The sequence below is a fragment of the Vulpes lagopus genome, chromosome 3 (assembly GCF_018345385.1).
Source record: "Vulpes lagopus strain Blue_001 chromosome 3, ASM1834538v1, whole genome shotgun sequence".
Taxonomy (NCBI): Eukaryota; Metazoa; Chordata; class Mammalia; order Carnivora; family Canidae; genus Vulpes; species Vulpes lagopus.
In genome coordinates, this window is record NC_054826.1 from 83,531,696 (window position 1) to 83,556,249 (window position 24,554).

General features: G+C 46.4%; 2 protein-coding genes across 3 annotated transcripts in view; one reads left to right on the forward strand and one right to left on the reverse strand.

Annotated features, from left to right (window-relative positions):
* Positions 1–1,017: 1,017 nt before the first annotated feature.
* Positions 1,018–5,201, reverse strand: IRF2BP2 (interferon regulatory factor 2 binding protein 2). 2 transcript variants are annotated; one of them, XM_041748776.1, is made up of 2 exons: positions 3,928–5,201; positions 1,018–3,275 (listed from the first exon to the last, which is right to left on the reverse strand). In XM_041748776.1, the coding sequence occupies exons 1-2, from the start codon at positions 4,931–4,933 to the stop codon at positions 2,560–2,562; spliced, it is 1,722 nt and encodes a 573-aa protein (XP_041604710.1). In that variant the 5' UTR covers positions 4,934–5,201; the 3' UTR covers positions 1,018–2,559. The 2 variants fall into 2 exon arrangements, with proteins under 2 accessions (XP_041604710.1, XP_041604709.1); XM_041748775.1 differs by having other exon boundaries at positions 3,880–5,200.
* The window catches only part of LOC121487030 (translation initiation factor IF-2-like), a 34,277-nt gene continuing 14,654 nt past the window's right edge, over positions 4,932–24,554 (forward strand). Inside the window, exons 1-3 of the mRNA XM_041748500.1 lie at positions 4,932–5,006; positions 5,543–5,716; positions 6,136–6,903. Of these exons, the coding sequence (XP_041604434.1) occupies positions 4,932–5,006; positions 5,543–5,716; positions 6,136–6,903 (1,017 nt within the window). The remainder of the gene's footprint in view (positions 5,007–5,542; positions 5,717–6,135; positions 6,904–24,554) is intronic.

Sequence of the window (24,554 nt, forward strand, 5' to 3'; positions counted from 1 at the left end):
TCTGCACTGTCATCAGGTACAACCAAAGATCAAGCCCATGTCCCAGCGTTAACTTTTTAACTTAAGAGAATGCCAGAAAAATAACCCAGATCAACATTTTACAGCTGCAAGCCTTCCACGAAGGCCACCCAAGGGCCAGGTGGATTCACGCAGACCTCCTTTTTTTTTAATGGGAGCAACCTCAATTCTCAGCCCTTTAAAGCTATTCCTGTTCTCCACCCTCCCTCCCTAAACACCAGCACAGAGAAACCGTAGGTTGTCTTTTCCACAGCTGGATAGACTTATTCAAAACAGCAGGATGGTTCTTTGTTAATCTTTTTTTGGCAAGCTTATCTGTATTAAGATTGCAAAGCATACAGATAGCTACCACAAATTAGGTCAAATAACTGATCAACTTGCAAAATCTATGAGGTCAAATTCCAGTTTATAATAAAGTGCTTAGATACACATTTATATAACAAACCATAATTGTTGAATTCTTTACAAATGTCTTTATGGGCGTGTAAAATCGACTCTGTGTTTCTGCATGTGTGCATTTACATAAGAGAAACCAGTCTGATCTGAGTCATAGATGCGCCAATTAAAAAAGTGTAACAACAAACTGGTTAATCATGCAAGTCTGTTTGTAATATAACAATGACCGGTAACATGAATTTGCACAGCATTAATAATAAGTGCACTCATTAAAAACACACACAAAAAAATACTGTATTTGGTGCAGTATCTGATTTTCAAGTGTTAATAACTCGACCATTAAAAAAATATTTGAGCAATTTAAAAAAGACAAAAACGTAACTAAAAAAGAATCCAAAGAGGATAATAATCTCTATCTTCAAATTAGAATAGAAGCTAGGTCGTAAACAATACACTTAAGTTGTAGACCTTGAAGCCATGATTCAGCCTAATTATAGGGCCAAGTTACAAACACCTGAACATAAAAGGATATAAAATAGTGTTCCTGTCAATGTTAAATTGTAACAGCACAAAAGAAAAACCAGTATCATTGTGAGACAACTATTTCTAATAACAGATGATTTATTGGTTTAAAAAAAAATCATTTTACTGATGCAAAATAGTGATCAAAGAAATTAGTTTACAAAAGGTTTCTAAGAATAGTTTGAGAGGTGGGGCGCCTGCCTATTATTAAAACCCTTTCTTTAATTTTCACTAGTTTATCTTTTTTTTTTTTTTTTCCAGAAGAACAGTATTATTCACTTGGTATTTCAAACACACATAAGAAGGAAATTACAGGTTTCCTCCACCCCCATCTGGGCTGTCACTGATATGCCCACGGGCAGTCCTGGCAGCACCATGCGCCGTTACTGTCATTGTACCATACTGTATTTAGCACTCACTAGAAACAGGGTGTAGGTGATAGTACCAACAGCAATAGCACTACAGGTAAATGATAAAAACAAAACAAAACACAAAACAGAAACGAAACCAATCCCACAATCTCCAAGTTCACCTGAACTGTAACTTCTCTTGCAACTCTTTTCAAAGGAAAAGACACCACCAACAACAAACAGAGCTCTAGGGTGTTTAAAAAGATAAAGTGGCGCTGCAGAGCCAGGCTCTGTTCAAAGATGGCAGTGCCATCTTGTACACACCACCATCCATTATCACCGCCTTCAGTCACTGAATTGTGTATTATGTAACCAACTAGCATGCAGCATTGTAATCTTACAACTGATCACGTGGTCAGTGAACAGTGGTCAACTTTGCCTTTAAAAAAAAAAAAATCCCCCCCGCCCCCCCCCCCCCCCCCCCCCCCCCCCCGCCCCAAACCACACAGTCCTGAAAATCTCTCAGCAGCAACTCTCAGGCAGTCAATACCCCAACAACTGAACTTTCAGAACAAAATAGATAAAAGATTCAGAATCTATTTTCCTACTACTCTGAGAGGACAATGTTTTGGGGTAAACTTGGTGATATTTCTCAGTGGCATGCCACCCACTTCACAACAGTGCCCCCTTGGCTCCTTCCCTTTCCTTCTCCACCAACTGGCCTCCAGCCTGAGAAAGGGGCCAGCATTAAGGAATAACAGACAGTAAGGCAATCTTACAATGTCAGAAAATGTATTTGGCTTTTTTTTTTTTCTTTTTAAAAGAAGTGCATACAAATACAGCTAGAAGCATTTCGGATTTGCCAAGTGCTCTAAAAAAGCAGCGCAAGTCACAGCCTACATTGAACGGTAACTGTCACCAGGATAATAAAGCACAAAGATATGCTAATAACATTAACAAAAGAAGAAAATGCCTTTATAAGTACATACCTTTTGTCGTCAAAAAAAATATAGAAACACAATGTATTCAAAAAAAATCAAAATTATACAGCCATGTTTATGAAGTCTACATTTCCCTTGTCTTGGATATATATATATATATATATATATATATATATGCATATATATATATATATATGAGTGTGTGTGTGTATATATATATGTATATATATGTATATACATATATATATATATATATATATATATGGAGATATATACACAATTCAAGCAGTTTTAGTTAAGGGTAATCATTGGGTTTTTCTGAAACCGGAAAGTCACGAGTCTCTCTCTTTTTTCACTTTCACATCTCCAGCAAGGATGGTTGCAATTTCCCCTTGCATAAAGGCCCAGGGGACATTGGAGCCCACAAGAGGGCATTTTTCCCCACTGGGACAATAGACCTCTCCACTAGCTCCCTGCTGTTTGATGCTTTGTCTGGAGCAAGGGAAGCAGAACTTGTGCGAAGGGACAGACGGGCACTGCACAAAGTGGGTGTCCTCCAGCCGCTCGTGGCAGAGGGTGCAGCACAGAGGGGCGCTGGCTGCCAGAGAAGAGTCTGGGAGGCTGGCAGGGTGCACTGGCTCCAGTCCTCCTGTGTTGCCTGCCCCCTGGCCCCCCACCTCTCTGGGGCCTAGCCTTCTTTGGTTCATAGAGGACGGAGAGGGTGGACTGCTGCTATTCCTCCTGGTGGTGGAGTGAACCTGGTTGGCATCTTTTGAGGCATGACTGCCCCCTGCATTGTCTGCTACTAAGATCAGGGCTGCCATGGGCGACTGGCCGTTCTGAGCCGCTTCAGGCGGTGTGGTCCGGTTGGAATGAGGTGAGGCAGTGGGTGGTGGTGGAGACACAAAAGAGGATGTAGGAGTAATGGGGATCTTGAGCCCTTCGGTGGGTGTGGACAGCCATGGCTGTGCCTCTCCATTGATCTTAGGGGGGCCGACTTCACCTTCTGGTTCTGGAGAAGGCTTTCTCTTCCTTGCTGTTCTGGCAACTGGGAAGGGGGAAGAAAGAAAAGAATAAACGGATGTGCACTGAAAAGGAGCTTTCTTTCACTAACACAAAACAAGATCCACTAAAGAATTTCTATTCTCTCCAAGCCCGTATATAAAAATCTCATTCAGGAGTTTCAAGTGCACGTGCAACTCCCAACACTTGGGACTTAACGGGGCTCTTAGGCAGTATTTGAAAATAAGCCACAGAACGCAGCACCGCAGTGACAGCCTGTTTTTACACATGCACGCACGTCCACGCACGTCCACGCCCGTACCTACACGTGGAACCGTGCATTCAATTGCTAACGGCCCCCAGCAAGTTGAAGGGTGGCTGGTGCCCTCCCGCTCCCACCCAAGAATGTGCTGGGAAAGGAAAACCCTGTGTCAGTGCCTATCAGCCCAGTCTGACTCATCTCTGTTATGCTGCTTCAGCACATGAACACGTTGCCACTAAGCACTGGTTCCGCCTGGGGCAGATCAGGAAGTTGGGTGTTTGTTGTTTCTGGGCTGGGGCTGCGCGGTGAATGGCAAGAGCACCCCCTCCACTGTTCCGCTTCCCCCGCTCGCCCCCTAGGTCCCCTCGCACTCCACAGCCGCCCCTACCTGCTTTAGACCCGTTGGCCCCGTTGGCCTCGAAACCCAACAACCTGCCTGCAGTCAGGGCCGGCTCCTTCTTAAACTTGCTCTCGAAGGGCCCCGAGTGGCCGTGCTGGTGCAGCGCCAGCAGCGTGTCCCGCACGGTCTTGGGCCTGTTGACCCAGTCCTGCTCCGCGGGCCCGCGGCCTTTGCTCGCGCCCTCGGCTCCCAGCTCGGTGGCCCCGGCCGCGCCCGCCAGGCTGTCGGCGGCGCCGCGGTGCGAGGGCGGCGGCGGCGGCGGCGGCTGCTTCTCCTTGGCCACCGCCTCGCGCTGCTCGTGCTCCGCGGCCGCGCTGCTCGACACGGACGCCGGCCGCTTGTGCGAGCTCAGTTCGGCGGGCTGCGCCGAGCCCAGGCCGGCGGCCGCGGCCCCGGACACGGCGGCCAGCGAGGCGGCGGCGCGGCCGCTGAGGCCGAGCGCGGCGGGCAGCGGCGTGGCCGAGCCGTTCATGAGCGGCACCAGGGTGGGCGGCACGGCGTGCCCGCGCCGCGGGTTCGGGCTCTGGCGGTTCAGCTCCGGGGGCTCCTCCAGCTTGGAGAAGCCGTTGGGCACCAGGATGCCGTTCACGGGCGGCGGCTGCGGCGTCGGCGGCTGGGCCAGGCCCGCGGCCGGGCGGCTGCCGCCGAAGTCGGAGGCGAGGCGCGGGGGCCGCTCGGCGGCGGCCGCCAGGGGGTAGCGCTCCAGGGCCTGCGGGGCGCGCGGGGCGGCCTCGGGGCCGCCGTGGCCCAGCTGCTGCTGCTGCAGGAGGATGTCCTTGGCCGACAGCGGCGGCGGCTTGGCGGCGGCGGGGGCCGCGGCGCCGGGCGGGGAGCGGCCCTCGGGGAAGCAGCCGTGCGCCCGCTTGAGCTGCCGCGCCGTCTCGATGACGAACTCGACGCGGTCGGCGCCCTCGTAGTTGACGCAGCCGCGGCACACGGGCTCGGTGAAGTCCCAGATCATGGCCCAGGGCATGCGGGGCAGGTCACACAGGTAGCACGACTGCCGCCGGGAAGCGGCCGCCACCGCCACCGCCGCGGCCATGTCCGAGGAGCCCGCGGCGCTGGAGGTGGAGGAGGAGCAGGAGGAGGAGGAGGAGGGGGCGCCGCCGCTCCCCGCCGGCACCACGCGCGCCCTCCTCCCCCCCCAACCCCGCGTCTCTCCCACCAGCGGCGGCGGCGGCCGCAGAGGCGGCGGCGGCGGCGGCAAAGCCCGCGAAGGCTCGGCGCCCGCGCAGCGCCCCCGGGGCACGAGGGGCGGCGGGCGCGGGGCGAGGGGCTGCAGCCGCGGCAGCACGTCCCCCCGGCCGGCGCGGGCGCGGGCGGGCGGCGGCGCGGCGCGGCGCGGCGGGCGCGGCGGCGGCGGCGGCGGCGGCGGCGGCGAGGGCTCGGCCGGGGCCGCGGCCGGCCTCCAGACCGGAGCGAAGACGGGCCGCGCGGGCGCGGGGGAGCGCAGCAGGTCGCGGCGGCGGCCGGCGCGGAGTGCAGGGCGGGGGGCGGGGAGGCCGGGGAGGCCGGGGGGGCGGGGGGCGGGGGGCGGCCGCCGGGGCAGGCTCAGCCCGAGCGGCGGGTCATGCCGCGCCGAGGCAGCGGCCGGACGGCGTGGAGCACGGGCGCGGCGCGGGCCCCGGGTCGCTCCGCTGTTCTCTCACAGCTCCTGGCGTCGCCGCTCTCCGGCACCCGCGTCAGCGCCCAGCCCGCCTCAGCTCCGCCGCCACCGTCGCTGCTGCTGCTGCCGCCGCGGCCGCTCCACTTCTACAGACTTGATTCTTCGACAGCCTCGCACCGCGCCTGCGCGGGCCCCCTCCCCTCGCGCGCGCGCGCGCGGGCGCGCGCCCGCGCCCGCCCTCCCCCGCGCTCGCGCCCTCCCCCGCCCCCTCCTGCCCTGCGCAGGGAGAACGAGCGCCGCCGGGAGAGCCGGCTCCGCGCCGCCCGCCCGCCCCGCCCCGCCCCGCCCCCCGCGTCCCCGGGGGCTCGCCTCCCTGCGGCCGCTCGGCTGCCTCCGCTGCTCGGTCACCCTCCTCCCCTCCAGAACGTCTGGGCCGAATGCTGCTGCCCGCTCGTGTTCCTAAGAGCAAGGCCGCTCTGATGCGGTGCTGTCAGTCTCTCGAGGACGGGGATTCTCAATCTAGCGTGGTTCACAGTTTGGGTGTTTTTAAGGAGTTACACTGGAACGCGCGAAGCGCTTGCACACTCGCACTGGTCTTGGAGAGGACACGCGCCGGCGCTGCCCTGACGTCTTCCTAGCAGAGGCGGCTGGCCGTTCCCGAGCCTGGGAGCGCGTCCACACGCCGCTCGGCGGATGCCCCCCGCCCCACGGCGGGCACCGAGGCCTCCCGGCCCCGCCCCGCGGAGCGTGGGGTCCTCGCGGCGCCGGCCGACCGCACCGCCTTACGGAGAACCGCGCGGCGGGCGCGTGACGGGGGCGCGGAGCCGCGGGCCCGCGTGCGCCGCCGCCGCCGCCGAGTGCGCACGCTCCGCGCGGACGTGCCTCGGCGCGGCTGGCACGGGCAGCCTCCTCGAGCGAACGCACATTCCGGGGATCCGGGGTCTACGGCCAGCGCGGCCGCGTCACCGCGCAGGCCCCGCCCCCTCCGGCGGCAGTGGGCCTCCAGGCCCCGCCCCCGGGGCCGAGCTCGGGGCCGCGGTGGCGCGGGGCGCGGGCGCCGGGGTCCCCGCCGGCCGTGGCGGTGGCCGCAGTGGCGCGGGGCTGAGCCGCCGGCGGAAGTCCCCGGCGCCGTTGGGGGGCGGGACCGACGGCGCGGCCCGGGCCGGCGGGGCTTGCCCGGCTGGCGCGAAGGCGGGGTGCGGCCGCTGAGCCTGCCCGCCCCGCCGCGCTCTGCCCGGCTGGCGGCCGCCGACGGTGCCCAGGCTGAAGCGAGCACCCGAGCTTCACACTCTTGTCGGGAGGAGGAGCTGGTGTGTGTTATGGTGAACAACTCCGGGCTGGTCCTTAGTCTTACCGGTAGACGCGGGCTTAGTCACTCTCGTTTGGGGACCAGACACTTCAACTCGGTAAGGGCGGCCCTTTGGAGTTTCCTTTGTTGGAAAACAGGCCCACATCCCTCCCAGAGACTGGAATGGGCTGGTGAAGTGTGGGAAGAACAGGGCACTAATTATATTATCTTCCCTACAACTGGATTGGTAGGTTGGGGAGAGAGAAAAAAATCCTGCTGACGTTTCTCTCTAGTTGTTGCTATTGAAAATGCCAGGTTTGCTTCAAAGGATTAACCACAAGGAAGAGGAAAAACACCCTCAGAGCAACAGCGGAGGGAGCTGCTTAGAGCACATGAAGAAACCTGTTCGAAAGTGGCGCAGAAAACGTAATGCCAGACCTAAATGTGTTTACAGGCCAACCCTGCATGTCTTCTCTGGGGGATTTCCAGAGAAGGTGTACTTGCCATAAAGGTCTCCCCATCCGTTCCGGGATCTTGCTTGCCATTGCAGTCCTGCCTCACCCTCTTCTTGCTGGGAGAATTGGGCCTGCCCAGATCCCTCCCTGCCGGTGGGCTTGGGCACTCCTCGTGGTACCTGCTGTCTGGAGCCTCTTTTAGGACCCCGTCCCTCTGGTCACTCCCCGTGGGGACCCTGGGCCACTCATTGTAGCACATGACTTCCCAGGCCACTGCCCAGAGTGGGCAAGGTCCCGTCTTTGTGCTGCAGAGAGATGAGCCATCTGAACACCCCCAAGAGATGGCCCCCACTAGGCAATGACTGGAACATTTAAACAACCACCACCACCACCCTGTGTTGGAGCCCTGGCCTAATTATACTCATTTACCTGCAAGCTGGTACTGTATGTAATGCCCTCAAGGGAAAGCCTGCCGTTCCATCCCAAAATAGAAATTCTGAGATACAAATTCTGCCTCGAGAGGGACTAAGGAAGGATTTTTGTAGAACAGAGCTTTTCTTCTCCAAATGAAGGGCATTTCCTTTTTATTTTACACTAGGACCTGAATGTCGAAACCATGTTGTTGTAACTTCCCTAATGAAATGCCTGCTGGAGAATGGAAAGGCTATTTTAGTTGTGGTCTCTCTTGCCATAAAAGGCTCCGGAATCAAGGGGGTTAAGGCTGGCCCTGGAACCAGGGCAGCTATTCCTTATATTGTATCAAAAGTCTTTCATGCTGCCTGGCCTTTCATGTAGCTCTGAAGCAGCTTTATCGATCTATGCTAAGTAAACATAGCTTTGTTTTCGTCTTCCACCCTCCGCCCTCCCTCCCGGCACAGACTGGAGTTGGATCCCTTCCAAAGCGGCTGCTGCAGCAGCTCCAGCCGCCTCCTCCACACACAGAAGCAGGGTTTCTAGGGTGAGGCAATGCGTCTGCAATTCGCAGAGACAAGGCAGGAATTGTAATTGTAGTTCATCATGTGATGACTTATGAAAGAGGAAGTTGGTATGTTTTAGTCACGTAGACCCTGCCCTCTTGCTTAAGGCTGCAGGTCCTTTGAGAAGAGCATTATGATAATCTTTGCCATTCAGAGTCAAGGTTACCAGGTTGGCTGGCTGCAGGGTGCTCCTATACATTCGGACATGGACAGACAGGTGGATGCTGCATGACGGGTTGGTGGGGCAGTGGGTTGAGGCTGGCTTTTAACCAGAACACTGAAGTGCTGCAATTTGGTCTTAAGAACTAAAGGAAATATTCTTTGGGGAACACTTCTGCTGAGGTTAGATGAAGCAACAGTCCTTTCTAGCTCTAATTTCTAAGATTTTTTTTTTTTAAAGTAAAAACCACAGTTGAGCAAAAGGAAAGCCGCTCTGTATGATACCATCAAAAAGAAGGAATAAGGGAAGTGATCGTTTGTTAAGACCAAGGGAGCAGTTCCAGGTGAAAGCTCAATGGATGGAGCGAATCTGAACTCCCCGCACTGAGATTTACATGGGCTTCCACTGCGTGAGCATTAAACATCTCAAATCTGAATCTGGTCCCCGGAGCTTACTCCATTCGAGATGCTCTTGTTAACACACCACAGCCCTGTCCTGACAGTCCACAGGGCGGTGTAAAAAAAAGTGGTTCCTTCCAGAGGACCCTGAGGGAACTCAGCCCTGAGAACACGCAGCTGGGGGAGGGTTGCATCTGTGTGCTGTCCACGAGGTGGTATTCCTAGAGACTGCTGAGTTCATGCACTTCACCCTATACCCACATGTGGACTCACAGCCTTCATTCTTTAGAGTGCAGTTTCTATTAATAGCATGATGTTGCAACCATACTAGAGCTTCTTAAACTCTGACCCTGGCATATTTGAAGGAGAAAAAAAAAACACACACACACACACACAAAACGCAGCCGCGTGTCACTTGGATTTTTGTGAATAACATCCTTAGCTCCTTGTACTTGAGCAAAACTACCATAAGGCTGGAAGAGCACATGTGCTGCTCAGGGCTTTTCTACTTAAAAAAAAAATTATGAATATGTACTTGAACATACTTGTTTAATGAATACATCTATACATAATATGGAGAGTCCTGACATAAATGAACCTTCTGTAGTAGATAGGAAAGCCCTTCTTCTAAGTAATAGCATTTTATGAGACAGTTCTACTGGTTTTCAAATTGCAATACACTTTTTTAGAAATACTTTCCCTCTGTTTGACCTCTTCCTGTAGCCTGCCTCCCCTGTGCACAGAAAGCGTTCGGATATTAAAGAGACTTTTGCATGTGGAGGAGATAAACTCTCTGTGGAGGGTCTAAGAATCAGGCCAAATAAAATCACAGGAGCCCTTAATCACCCACATATTATACACAGAAGCTGTTAGTCACCAGCCTATGTATAAACATATGTATAGGTCCCCATTTAGAGTAAAAGTTAGGGTCTTGATGTAGGCTAACTACTTACTGTGTCAGTATTTAAAGAGCTAAGTGAAAAATACAGACAAAGGAGAGATTGAGGTCACACACTCGCTCAGTCTGCAAGGAAATTTGTAGGAGAACTGGAAGGGATTCAACAGCCATTTGCTGCCAGAACCCTCCTATTGACTTTTTGGAAAGAGTATGATGAAATGTACTTTTCTGGAAAAATGTCTGAATGCGGGTTTAACCGATATTTAAGACACTCACCAAAATCTTTTAAAAGATATCACTAGGAAGATGCTAACAAAATAGTGAACTAACTTCAAGGACAATGTTTGAAAATACTAAGATGGTAAATTTTCTTTTCATTAGCTTATCTACTTAAAATGTGACTTTCCTGCATACACATTCAATAGTAAGGGACCGAAAAAAATGGAAGATGTTACGATTCTAAAAGGTTAAGGATAATATGGTCAGTTGGTGTTTATTTATATCTTTCATCTGGATATTCAAAAAAAAGATATTTCAACCATAAATTCTGTTATCTGGTCATTCTTTCCCAGAAATGAGAACCTAAGGTATTGAAATATTAAGTGATATGCCTACAGTAAATTAAAGGGGAGCATCAGAACTGAAATCCAGGTATGAGTCCTGTTGATATAGTCTAATGATATAGTCTAGAAGATTCTACTTTCATTTTGAATTTAAAAGAAAATCATGTAAGCACAGTGTAGAAACCTAGCAAGAGAGTGTTAACATTTGTGAATGTTAACAAAAAGAATGTTAAGATGTGCCAATCTCTGTCTATATTTATAGGAGAAAAAGCAATTCTAGGGTAGTTCACGGGACATGCAATCCAAAGAAAAGTAAACAATCACAATAGATAGAGGGAGATGGTAGAGATGAGAGACAGTTGCCACCACGCCATGGCTGGTATGGGACTCCTTAAATGGCAAGCTATTTTGCACTGGTCTTTATAAACCTTAAATTGAAATCGATGTTGGTGGTAGGATAAGAGATTTCCATTCTGGGATTTAGCTGGGTGAGAATATGGTTTGGGCAATCACCAAATTGGAATACTACACCTTCAGCTCCATATGATGTGTTTCCTTAAGAACAAAAAGGAAAATCTCATGAAATCATTTAATTCCTGTTATAGGATTCCAATCCTGGCTACTTTGCACTCAGACAAATACATATAAGGCGCTTGGGGGCCCTGAAAAGAAAAAAAAAAAAAAAAAAACACAGCATGTGAAGTCAGATATTCCATAGCATTTCTGGTTATAAAGTACCTATAGAAAGCAAAATGATCATAACTTATTCCAAATAGGCCTTCACTATTATTGTTTGTATTTCTTATGAAAACGAAGTGAGCCAGTATGAACTATACTGACTTTCTCTTGACAAGCTGAGAATATATTTTGTAAAAGAATGCCAATCAGCAGGAAAATTTGGCCTTTACCAATGGGGTTTCAATAATCTCTTCTGGTGGCTTACTTGGCTCTCGTCTAATGTGTTTAGAAAAAAAAAAAAAAATGTAGGAGGAGGAGTTCCAGTCCAAGATGGCCATGTAGGAAGACCCTCAACCTACCCGACCGTGGAACACACCAAATCACACCTATTTATAGACCATTCTTCCTGAAGAAGCACTAAGGGCCAATCCAACATCTTCTCCACAACAAAAGATAGAACAGAAAAAAAAAAAAAGAAGAGAGAGTATTGTTATTGAAAACAATTGTTTTATGAGTACTGTGTACAGGTGATATTCTAGTAATATCCAAAGATCTAAATATTTAACAGTAAAATTATTTCTCTATTTTTTTGTGTGTATGGTCAGTTTTATGTACAAAGGAGACGCAGCAAACTCCCTGCAAAAGGAAAAAAGGAAGAAAAATTTTAAAGACTCATTGTGGGCTGTAATTTATTAATTGGAGTAAGTGTGCATATGCATTCACACATCCGATCCTGTGCCCACATGGCAGTGCTTCTTTGCCAAGGGGAGTGCAAAACCATCGAGACGGTTCAAATTCACACTCAGAACTGAGCCGACACAGGGAGTAAGAAAACGAAATACATGGAAACAGACAGCCCGCGTTTGCGCCCTAACAAAAGACCACTGGTAGACAGAAATAGAGAAAGAGATTTCCTCATGCGACTGCCTAAATATAGTGTGTTTACTAAAAAGATTGTCACAGACAGCTAAAACGCAAGCACAGATGAACTTTGATGGGCTTGTTGGCCAGCCTTGTCAGCCTTTCAAGCAAATTCCTCAGTGAGGAAATGGATCTGAGACTTGCCTGGGAACTACCCCCATGTGAACTTCCTAGGGGCTATCTCTTAGCATTTCAGAGATAGCTAGATCTGGAACATTTTTCAGGCTGCTTTTATTCCACTACCTCCCTACTTGCCTATGTTTGCATTAACAGACCAATCCGTTACTCTTCACCATGACAAGATGTCATGTTCACTCACTCTATCAATTTGGTAAGTTGGGCAACCAGGAGAATGAAGACTTTGCCTTCAAAGAAAATGTGCGGGTGAACAACAACAGCTAGAATCCATGTTTCTCAGACTGCAGTTCTTTCTTTAGCCCACTGGTGGGCTACCTCCTATTTCTGTTTTCTTCTCAGGTTCTTTTTATGTACATGTCAATACCTGCGCAGGAAGTGGCCCAGGAACCATAGGTTCTGTTCACACACCTGGCAGATCACCTGAGACAGGTCACCTGGACACCCTGAGCCCACGTTCTACTCTAGTGGGAGAGGAGATGCCATCTCTACTCAGACCCTTCCCATGGTGGGTGATTTAGTAGGAATACGGGGGTGGGGGGAATTTGACAAATCCAAGGCTGACATTTCTTCTGACACATGTAGTATCACAAAACAATGCAGAAAAATGACCAGCCAGGGTCTGCCCATTATTTTGGGGCATTTTGCCATCCAAATAAAGTTGTGAGGTTAAGTGGCTACCAGATCATCACATCATCTGAGAACATTATGTCTGCTTGGTTTGGGCTCAGATCCCAGGCTAGGAGTGCCTAAGCCATGGTCTGTACTTAGTATAAGTTAGCCAGGGCAAAAGCATCTGTATCAGCATTACTATGCCCAATTAAAGTGTCTTTCAAGACTTATGGAAAATATTTCTTTCCACGAGAGACCACCTTATTTTTCATATATAGAGAGGCAAAGGTTATGTATATACTTCACAGAAAATGGGTGAAGATTCAATATACTATTGACAGGCCCTTCAGATTACTCAAGAGGACCTCAGTTGAGAAAAACAAAAAACCGTTCCATATACTGACAGTCATTTGACTGAATAGAGCAGCAGGATGTGGAAACTTGTTTTGAGGGTTTTTTGGTGTTTTTTTTTTTTTTTTTTTTTGCATTCTCACCCAGGATTCCACTACTTAATAGCTGTGCGGCTTCTCTGCTGGCTGTATACTGAATTTATAAAGGATGTTAGGGGAGTTAAGTTCTAAGAATCCTGATATTTTGAAATCTCTTAATTGTAGTGAAATGTTACATTTATAACCTCCTTTATGTTTGTCATTTATTTGGGCCTGATTATGAAGAAACCTAATGAATTTTCCTAAGTTCTGTATAGTTCAAAAATGGTGTTAGCGGGAAGCACTTATATGTGGATGTTTCATTTCAACTATTTTTTCTAAAACCAAAAAAGAGCCATATTCCTTACTTTTCATATAAAAATTACTCATTATCTTTAAAAATGGGTGTCCCAGAATCAGACTTCCAGATCCCATGAATTCAGAGTGTGGAAAAGGAGAAGCAGCCCCTTTTAGCTGTAACAGGAGACATTCTTTTAAAAGCCTGGAATGCTGAAGCCCTCTTATACTGAAAACATGTCAGGACATGCCTTTTTGGGATGCTGTCAAGTGGTTTAGGCTCAGAATTCTACATTCCATACTTTTGAAGTTGTTTTCTGTTGGCAGACGGCCTCTTGATTATTTTCATGTGGTGGGTATTCAGGCCAACCTCTCTGGTTCCCCATAATTAACCAAAAAGCCCCACAAAAAAAACAAAAAACCACCCCCCCCAAAACAACCCCCAAGCCCCACACCCTGTGAAGTGTCCATATTTTAGCATGAAGTTACAGGTTGTGTGAGTGCTGGGCTTATCATGGTCTATTCTGTGAGTCTTGTCATAGGTCATAACAAAAGTCAGTTCCAAATCAGATACATGTGACCTAGAGGGCTCTATCCGCCAGTGCTTGCTTTGACTTCTTAATAGTGTCACCACGTTAAGGAATGAAGAACTACAGCTGCTGTGAAAAAGTCTTCACCTTTAAGGAGCTATCGTTTCCCTGGTAAAATTAAATAGCAATTTCCATGCACCTCAGCCCCTTCTGGGATCAAGGCTGGGAATGGATTAGCGGACAAAGAAACAAAGGGACTGTTGAATGGAGTTTCTTTTTCCTGACTCAGAAAAGTGCAGTTTCCCCCTCGTGCAGGAGATACCAGTTAGGTGCAAACCAGTCCTCCCGGCTCCAGAGAGCCCCTGTTTTGTAGGAAGTCGTGATTCACAGGTGGGAAAATTACACTACATTACAGTACACTGTATACTACTGTATACTACACTGTACAGCAGGAAGCTAGTTAAATTAAAAGTAAATGCTCCTCCTCGCCTCCCCAACCACCAAGAACTCATTTCGCAGGTGCTCCTATCTGTGGGTCCCAAACCAAGGTAGCCCACTTTAAAACCCCGACAACATTTGCCTTATTACAGAAGACACGTGAGCAGATGTTTTGATATTTCTTGAATGCTGGCAGGATTCTCAACATGCCCCCAAATGAAGAGGTTTGATCTTGAGTGATGGTTTAAAAAAAAAAAAAAAAGTCTCATTTCATTTCACTTTGTGAGAATTAGTTCTTAATTGTCTGTTTTATTGGGAAATTTCCCAGAGATTGATTCACTATGAGAAACTAGCCTGGAAGAAACTAAACAAGACAGACATAACAGTCAGAGGTCTTTTAAAACATTTCGTCTTGCAGACCAAGAATACAACCTGGAAATCATTTTTATGCTTTTATTATGGCATATAAATTATGATATTTTTAGGTGAAGCCAATAAAGCCAGCACAGGGAAGAAAATCAGTTTCTCTCTCTTCAAGCTTTCCATAGGTAGTATAATTTAAATAATTCTATGGTAGAGTTTCAACACCTCTGATTGAGTACTGTTGTTTACGAAGTAAGAACAGTAATCCTCACGTAAAAAGGTAGTATTGCTACCCTAGACAGCAGATGGTGTTACTAAATACACAGGCAAAGTCTAAGGTCATAAGGAACTAACAATTAACCAGAAATACGATCTGTCACACTCGTTTAATGGGTAACCTACCAGATATATGCCACTTGTGTTATGGTGAGTGCTGGGGGGTACGTCGTCAAGCTTCAGAGCAGTTACACAATCAGTTTGGAAGTATTGTGATTATATTCTCATTTAAGCATTTAGTGAAACTAACAAGCTAGAAAGAAAGTGAAAATTGGTGTGATTTCCTCATTGTCTTGCTTTCTGCTGCCTGCTTTAAAAAATACTTGACCGTTTCAGATTGGATAATTTCACAGTCACCCCTGAATATAATTAGTCTAGGCAAATTAATACCTGTCAAAATTTTGGGTTTTATACTGCTAATTTGAGTTGTTCCAAGGCCTCTTTACATTATCATAGGTATTATTTTTGCCCCCTGCAGATTTCATCACCATGTGAAGGTGATAAGAAAAGATTGGCCATACGTGGCAGCAGCACACAGGGGGGCCTCCGGACACTGAGGAGTGTGGAGGAGGAGCATTGAGTTAGGAGGGGTGGGGGGCCGGGAAGTGTAGTCAAAGACTTACCTATAAGTAACGGGGGCAGAATCCAAAGCTGGAAGTGGACCCGTTTTGACTGTAAATCAAATACAGATATATCAGTAATGTTAAGACTTTCACAAGGACAGCCCAATTCCTTCTGAGGGTTTTCCAAGGAGAATTTACCACCGAGAACATGTGAACAGTTTCCTTTTCAGTTAGGCTTTTGAGGACGAAGAACTGAATTCTAAATTCACGCAAGGAAAAATGACCAACAGGACAGCAACCAAGTTGGAATCATAAAGAGCAAACTCTTTGCTGGGAATTTGGAAGGGTAAGCAAGCCTTGGCCCCAATGTGTGTCAAAGGGTTGTGACTCCAACCTTTGTTGTCGGCTAATCTGAAAACCAGCATCTGGAAAAGCTAAAACATCTCCCCCACCCCCCAGTGCCCCAGGTGAATAGAAGATGAACAGTGAAAACAAGGTTCAGAGGCCCCTGGCTCATCACAGTAAGTGGGTGGGTCCCGGTCTGTGGACAAAAACCTGTTCTTAAATTTCCCTGCTTCTGGATTTGGCCAGGAAGTCTGAATCACAGAAAATGCATGCTAATAAGATTTTTTTTCTTATGCAGTTTCACATATTTAAATATGCATATTTACATTTCTCCACATTTACACTGAATAAGAAAAGCACAGCATCGGAAGGCACCGACTCCCAGTCTGAGACCTTCATCTACGACCTCAGGGAGCTTGATTCTCCACGTGGCCAGGACTCCTGCTGAAACTTCCAGCAGCCCTCAGAAAAGCCAACTTGGTACCCTTGGGCTGAATGAATGAGAACTTTCTGGAGAGCGGAAGACTGGTGGAGGTCCAGCTGGAAAAACATATGGCAGCAGAGGCGGAAAGAGCGCTTCATGACCGAGAGCTTTATAAAAAATGTCTGGAGGCTCAAGGCAGCCGTTACAACCTAAGATCTTGCTAAGCATGATGGATGTTCTTACTTCTAGGACTGCCTCCAATTTACCTGGAGCACAGCCAGCGCTGCATCCTCAGGCGCCCCTTGGGACGGTGCCCGCAGAAGAACAGCATCGCACCACATCCTACCTCCAGGCCCGGCCCCCCACCCCTGCTCCGCAGCCCCCACCCCAATGCAGCACTCAAGATGGCAGCTCACTGTGTTGTCCTGAAAGAAAACAAAGTTTGCAAATCACTGCAATCAGGAGGGAAAATGACTATGGTAAATTCTCTTCTTAACCCCGCGTGAACTCAGAGCATTTTCTGGCTGTGCAGTGAGCAAAACCAGGCAGCCTGAGTTTCAGGCTAGGACACCATGCCAAGATGGCCTCTCCAGATACATGCACAGCCTTGAAGTTTTATGTCAGCCCCTCCCTGCCCAGCATTTCCAAAATAATGGAAAGGCAGATTTGATTTTTCCATGTGAATTCTCCATAATAATCTTCTCTTAATGCTAATAGCCATTGGTGTTTGTTACCAAGCTTTAGGAACATTCTACACAGAATGCTATGTCCCTTAGAAAAGACATAAATTAGGAGTTGATTATTCAGAATTAGAAAACACTTTCTAAACTCACTAACTTACCCCAGCATTGTGAAAAAATACAGTAAGTTCCCCTAGAATACTTAAGTAGTATTAGGTTTTTAAAAAATGTGACCAACTTATACTTTTTAAAGAAACGCACAGAATGTATTGGAGAGGTAGGCATGTATACCTCTTTTTATCAGTAATGTAGTTACAGCTGACAATATGACTTTTCTTCAACAGATAATACTGTCTCCCTTTCCACTTCCCTGATGGTTTTTCCACCACCATTTTCCTTAAGTGTGGCAAAAGTAGAAGCAGCAATTACTGGAGTCACGAAACTCAAGGCCTGACTTTATTACCCAATCATTATGACAGTTATTCTTCCAGTTTTCCTTCTGTGTATGCACATTTCTGTGTACACACATTTCCAAGGCATATTTTTCCATTACTGGAAAGAGAAAGGCCAATGGATCAGTCACATACACTCTGTACTGATAAAGCAATGTCATTAATTTTTGATAAAAGAAGAAGCAAACTATAGCCCTTTATGCTCAGTCTGTAGTTTCTCTCTTAGGAACTCAAAGCAAAAGCCAAGATGACCAGTGTGTGTGTACATAAATATTGCTATATTGTTGTTTAGTTATCATATACTTCTAAAATGTTTTGAATAATGCCAGGTTCAGAGTGAACTTTCCATCCATCTGACCAAGGGGGTTGGGGAATGTGGACCTAAGACTACTTGGGCTTAATAGAGAAATGGCTTTGAAAGCCCAGAATTTTCTAGATGTTCAGAGAGAGAGAACAAAATCACTTCTTCTCAAGTAAAGCTTTTCTCTTTGCAGGGCCCCAGAAATGCAGAGATAGACATGGGCTGGGGGCTAGCTAAATGTTCTTTTTGACAGAGGCCCAGCTCCCCGTTGGCTGCCTGGCTCTGTTTCACACCATACAAGGAGCTCCAAATCCCTGTCTGCAGACACGCTGAGATTTAAGTCCTGGGAGGGTAAGTCATGCTCTGGGGTGGGTGCCGCTGCTGCCTGTGCTGCTACATTACTGTGTAAACACAGGCCAACCCCTTCTCTCTGCTTCACTTCCTCGGTAAGTTGATAAACAGTTGACCCTTGAACAATGCAGGGGTGAGGGGCACTGACCCACCTCGTAGTCTAAAATCCACATACAACTTTTGACTCCCCCAAAACTTAACTACTAATAGCCTGTTGTTGACCAGGAGTCTCACTAATAACATGCACAGTCGGTTAACATGAATTTTGTGTTTTGTGTGTTGTGTGTATTACATACTATATTCTTACAATAAACTACAAAAAGGAGCACCCGGGTGGCTCAGTGGGTTGGGTGTCTGACTCTTGATTTCGGCTCAGGTGGTGATCCCAGGATCATGGAGTCGAGCCCCACATTGGGCTCCATGCTCAGTGGGATGTCTGCTTGGGATTCTCTCCCTCTGCCCCTCCTCACACTCTCTGTCTCAAATAATAATTTAAAAAGAAACTACAGAAAACATTATTAAGAAAATCACAAGAGGAAATACATTTACAGTACTGTCCTTTATCAATAAAACAATCCACCTGTAAGTGGACCCTTGCAGTTCCGACCCACATTGTTCAAGGGTCAGCTGTAAATGTGAGATTTACTAATATGTCCAGAGGACACTCAGAATGGGTAAGTTATCCCCCAGTGGTTAAGAGTGCAGGGCCTGGGGGCAGAAAGCCAGGGTTTTAATTCCAGTTCTCCCACTTTTACCAGCTGTGTGATCGGAGGCAAGGGACTTAAGCTTGTCATGCCTCAGTTTCCTTATCTTTGAAATGAGCATAAAAACAGCCCTTACTGCAGAGGTTGATCAAAGTGTGAAATAACACACCAAGTGCCTCAAACAGCGTAAGGCACATGACAAGCCCTGGACTGACACTGGCCTTTGTTATGTTAGGGATTTCCAGATGAGGCTGGAGCAGACATTTGTTTTTTTTTTTTTTTTTTTTTTTTTCCCTAAAATCAATGAGTTCTTCTACCCTCAAGTGGCCAGACTTGAGGACCTTCCTTTAGGAACAAACCCTACTACTTAGCCTCTCTCCACACCCACCTCTCCAGGAAGTAGTTATCACCAACACTGCCAGTGACCTCACTGTGACCATCTCCAGGAGACTCTTATCTCTCTCGAATCCTTCCTGAGTCATGCTTGTGATCACTCCGTGAATTCATTTTCTCACTTTGGCTCTTAAAGGGATATCCTGTAGCTACTGAACTTAATTAAAGAAGGCGAGAACTTCGGGAGTGCTTATAGGCTGTGTTTTACCTACCCCCACCATGCGCCAAGCTAGTCTTCAGTGTCTGGCACATAGTAGATGCTCAATAAATGCCCGGCCCCGCCTTGAACTTTGATGTTGGAGAAGTTATTCAATCTCTTCTTTGATGTTGGAGAAGTTATTCAATCTCTGCTCCCCTTGTATTGTTTGCTTGATATTTGGACCCTTGCTGCTTTCCCTGGAATCTCTGCTAAGCAATGTAAACCCTGGAAGTCCATCTGACTTATCATCCATCTTCATCTTCATTTGAGACCTGAAACTCTTTATCATTAAACTTCATCTGCTTCATGTTTCCCATTTCTGTACATTGTTAATCCCCCTCTTTTTTTTTTCAGTAAATAGATGAATAGGAATTAAGCCCCTACACCATCAAAACCACACACAAGTGTTCTGAAACAACTCCTTTTGGGATGTATAAGATGCATCCTAACAAGGGAATCATATTTTCTGAGAGACAGAACCCAAGAATATGCATTTCAAAAATCAAAGTTCCTGGGGTGCCAGGCTGGCCCAGCTTATGGAGTGTGCAATTCTTGATCTTGGGGTTGTGGGTTCGAGCCCCATGCTGGGTATAGAGAGAATATAAAAATAAAACCTTAAAAAATAAAATAAAAAATAAAAATAAAATTCCTTTCTTATACACAGTATAGTATTATAACCAGTGGTTCAATCTCCCTCTGAATTGCCTCTGCCACACATGTCAATTCAGGGCCACTTCAACTGAACAAAGGCTATGTACCTGTGAGGATCAAAGTTACTTAATATATCAGCTTGCAATATTAAAAAAAAAAAAAAAAAGAGGCAGACATCCCCTTATACTCACACACACACACACACACACACACACACACACACACACACTTTGTGAAGTCAATTGTACATGGATTTTAAAAAACTACCCATTATTTTGGATTATTCACACTGTTAGGTATAAAAGGGCCAATGATACTTTTAGGGAAAAGTTTTATTTTTAAAACATTTGAAATGTTTCAAATCTTTAAAATATATTTTATTTATTCAAGAGAAAAAGAGAGCACACATGAGTGGGGGCAGGGGTAGAGGGAGAGGGAGAAGCAGACTCCTTGTTGGACAGGGAGCCCAATGTGGGGCTCCATCCCAGGACCCTGAGATCATAACCTGAGCCGAAGGCAGACGCTTCACTGACTGAACCACCCAGGTGCCCAAAAATGTTTTAATTTTAATTTCTTTTAAAATCAGAAGGGATAAAGTAGTATAACAATAGCAACTATATATTAATTAATTCAGGCTATGTTATATTTATCTTTATACCACTGAAGTTTTAGGACATAGTTTTTAAAGGAGGAAAGGACGCACACAGGCAGAAATATACCCGCAGCATTTCTGAGAACCACAAAAGTGTAATACAGCCCTGGTAATGACAACTGACCTTCTTTAGGTCCATGTGTCATACTAAGAATTCCTGGAATATTTTCATATTTTTAATTTATACATTGCCTTAGACGTAGTCTTTAACAGTCTGCTTTCTTTCTTTTTTTTTTTTTTGATCCCCTAGAGACCTCATCTCTTGCACTGCTTTTGTTCACTGTCTCCATATGTCTTTCCCCCTCTATCCTTGTGTCAGATTCTAACTTGGAACTTCTAACTGCCCAGGGGCTGTTTTCCACTTGTGTAGCTCATGACTGGCTCAAAACCAACAAACATATCACTGAACTCACCTTCCCCTTCCCCTGCTCTTTGGCTTTCTCTCTGCTCTCCCATCTATTAGAATTACTACTAATTTTGTCGTCATTGTGAGCTCACGTCATCTCCTGCTCCTTTATCTGAAGACCGGGCAGGGCCTCAGGTCCCATACTCACCGCATCCCTGTCTGAATCTCGCTGCCCACCCCTACTCGCCTCTCCTCAGACTCTGGCAGACTTCTGTGCATTCCCGTTTCCTCCTACAACACAATTCCTTAATCATCCTTGAATTGACCTTAGTGCTCTTTTCATCATTTTTTCCCTCCGCTCCATAATTCTACTACTTCAACCGAAACCTTTTATTGGTTTTTAAGGCCTTGCTCAGGTGGATGCCTTTGTTCTGGCCAATGTATCTCCCTGCACATGAACACCTATCAAAGGTGTTCAAAGACAGTTAAAAACTCTCCTCTCCATCCTATGAACTGGATTCACTATCCTTGTGCTTTGTTCACATTCTATATTCATTCATTCACTCATTTTTTGGCAGTCTGGGGGGATTGCTCTGTCGGGCACAGTCACCTTACACATTCCCTTAGTACCTATTCCAACCCTAGATAGCTTTCAAAGCTCAAGTCAGGTACCCATTTATGTAGCCCCAGGCCCACCCGTGATCACTGGTCTCTGTACCTGCAGGGTACCTGTGTGGTGTCCCAGAATCTAGCACTTAGTTATGCAACGGTGTGGAATTTCTCGACAATGTCATATATGCTATTTGTCTGAGTTTTGTGAATGCAATAATCTTCATAGACAATCTACCTTTTCTATCACCCCGACAGTACCTGATATCAAATCCAGAGCTGGGCTACTGGTGCTAACCCACTGATTATTAGTAATAAGCCCTATATTTCATGTAGGACACTGATCCCTAGGAGGTTGATATTTTCTTTTTCTTTTTTTTCTTTTCAAAGATTTTATTTATTTATTCATGACAGACATAGAAAGAAAGAAAGAGAGGCAGAGACACAAGCAGAGGGAGAAACAGGCTCCTCGCAAGGAGCCTGACGTGGGACTCGATCCTAGGTCTCCAGGGTCACACCCTGGGCTGAAGGCAGCGCTAAACCACTCAGCCACCTGGGCTGCCTGGAGGTTGATATTTTCATCCCTCTTTTACAGGTTGGAGAAACTGAGGCTCAGAGAGATTAAGTGACTTGGTGAAGTTTGCATAGTTGTTAAGTAGCTAAAGTAGAATTTAAGGCCTGACATGATCCAAAAACTGTGCTCTCACTCTACTAAATTACCTCTGCTTTTGGTTGATTTGTAGACATTCAAATATACTCATTCCCTCCCCAGTGATAATTGTATTTGTTTTCTATCTCTCTTTATATATATATATTCTTTTTTTTTTTAATGCAATCTCCAGGCCCAACCTGGGGCTCGAACTCACAACCCTAAGACCAAGAGTTGCATGTTCTACCGACTGAGCCAGCCAGGTACTCCTCTCCCTTTGTATTTTTTATGGCCTGCTATTCTATCTTTTCAGGGCTTTACACTTATATCAGACCCACTAAATTCTTCTAGAGTCTTATTGTAAATGTCCACCACATATTGGTTATTTGGACAATGTTTGTATAAAATAATTATAAGCATCGAACTCACATGCGGACCTACCCAGCCACTACCTTTCTCCCTTGCAAAGTAGTACATTTTGTCAATAAACAAAACTTAAGATTTAATGAGAAACAGGAAATAAATAAAAGTACAACAGGAAACAGAAATTGGGAACATACAAATAGTATCTCGAAATGAATACATCATATATAAAAGTCCCCAACCCGGAATTCTACAGTTGGGTTGGTGGTAATGTTAAGTCATTAATCCCATGTCTCTCAGCTGTTTTCCATGTACCCTAATCTGGTGGAGTTTCTGTCAAGCCTTAACACTAGATAGTGGAGTATTTCTAGGCCAGAGCCTTCAATAATATTAAAATAAAATAATAAAATTAAATTGCTTAATTATAAGACAGTCGTTTTATATTAAGAAACTTTTAGGGGGCTGAAAAACTCCTGGAGATATTTCTGGTGAAGCATCATTGCAAAAGAAAATCTGTAGTAGAAACTGTGTCATCTCTGGGTTTTAGAGCATGCTGCCTCATTACTGGGAGACGAAAAATATTTGCTTACCAGCCCTTCGGCACAACTTGTCTCCTTGTGACAGAAACTGTCACTCGCTTCCTGTGACTGAATATTACCTGTCTACCAGTGTCCATCTTGTTCTCTTTCTTGGTACCCTTGTCCTTATTATGAATAGTGATTGCTTTCCTCTTTTTTTTCTCTTTAAAACCTGAATCATGATTTGCTCTCTGTTCAAAAATAACTCAGCCAAAGGGATTTTCCTGCTGAAGCTGTGATGTGAAAACAGACATTTTCACCATAGCCTTTTGTTCTGTTTTGCTTATTTTGTTTTTATCTACATCTGTTTGTCACCTTTATTCCTAAGACAAGAATTCAGGACCCTAGAATAGGCATTGACAGGAAATGTTCCTGGACAACTTTGATTTGAAAGAGAAAACAAAGCATTTATTGCTGACTTGGTTACTAGCAGCAGAGTAATCAGAAATTCTATGAAGGAAGCTGGAAGTTGACCTCTTTTAAAGTTACTTTAAAAAGCTGGGGTTGGTTTTGTAGTGCTCTGTCAGAATCTCACAGGAATTTACTTTTGTTGTTGTTGTTATAGTGTCGTGGACATCTGCTGCTTTTTCCTGTTCAGCTTCCATTTCTTCCTATAATACTAGGATCCTGGGTTTTCTTTAGAGAACTACCCGTCCTTGACTCTCCGTCCTCACAGATCAGGAGTTGGTGTGTGGTTCAAGTCTGGCCAGTGAGATTGTTAACCGTGCTGAGTGGCTTAGAAATGAGCAGGTGCTACAAGCTGAGTCTATCAGAGCCAAGGCTGTCAGCCCCAGGAGTAATGCATCAAGTCCCAGGAAAGAATCATTTTTCTGGAGTGATTAAACTGATGGGAAGTTAGCCTAGAGCTTCTGTGGGACACCCTGTCAAAAAACAGGGAGTCCCTGTTTGAGGATGAAGTCAAGAAAGAGAAGGCAAAGCTGAAAGGCTGGAAGTATGCTCCTGAAGATACTGTTTGACCGGCTGGAACCAACTGTACCTGAAAGCCTACTCCTGAATTTTTCTGTGTACACATTACCTTTTATGTGAGTTGTATTTCTGTCACTTGCAACTGAGAGTTTTGACCATACACTTGATTTGTTACTAAATGAATGAGGATGTAAAGACTTAAAAAAAGAATTCCTCTATGAGATTTTCTCCAGTTAGAAGGAGGATGGTCCTTCTTCCCCCAAAGGACTTCTTAGGACTCGTATTCATTTCCCAGAATTTGCATACAATCCCTTTGCTTGCGCGCCATCTAAAGATTTTAAAACATACCTGTTTGTTTGCCTAAATGTTCTTAATACACTGTCTTCCTTTGCCATTCATATTAGGTAGTAGGGACTAAGGTCAAAGTGGTATTACAACACACAACAAAGTGCT

What these genes read in the sequence shown, in the direction of transcription:
- IRF2BP2 (XM_041748775.1), bottom strand. Translation starts at nt 4,933, where the DNA reads ATGGCCGCGGCGGTGGCGGTGGCGGCCGCTTCCCGGCGGCAGTCGTGC. An exon ending in GGCCAACGGGTCTAAAGCAG is followed by an intron (nt 3,276 to 3,879) that starts GTAGGGGCGGCT and finishes CCCCCTTCCCAG; the next exon opens with TTGCCAGAACAGCAAGGAAG.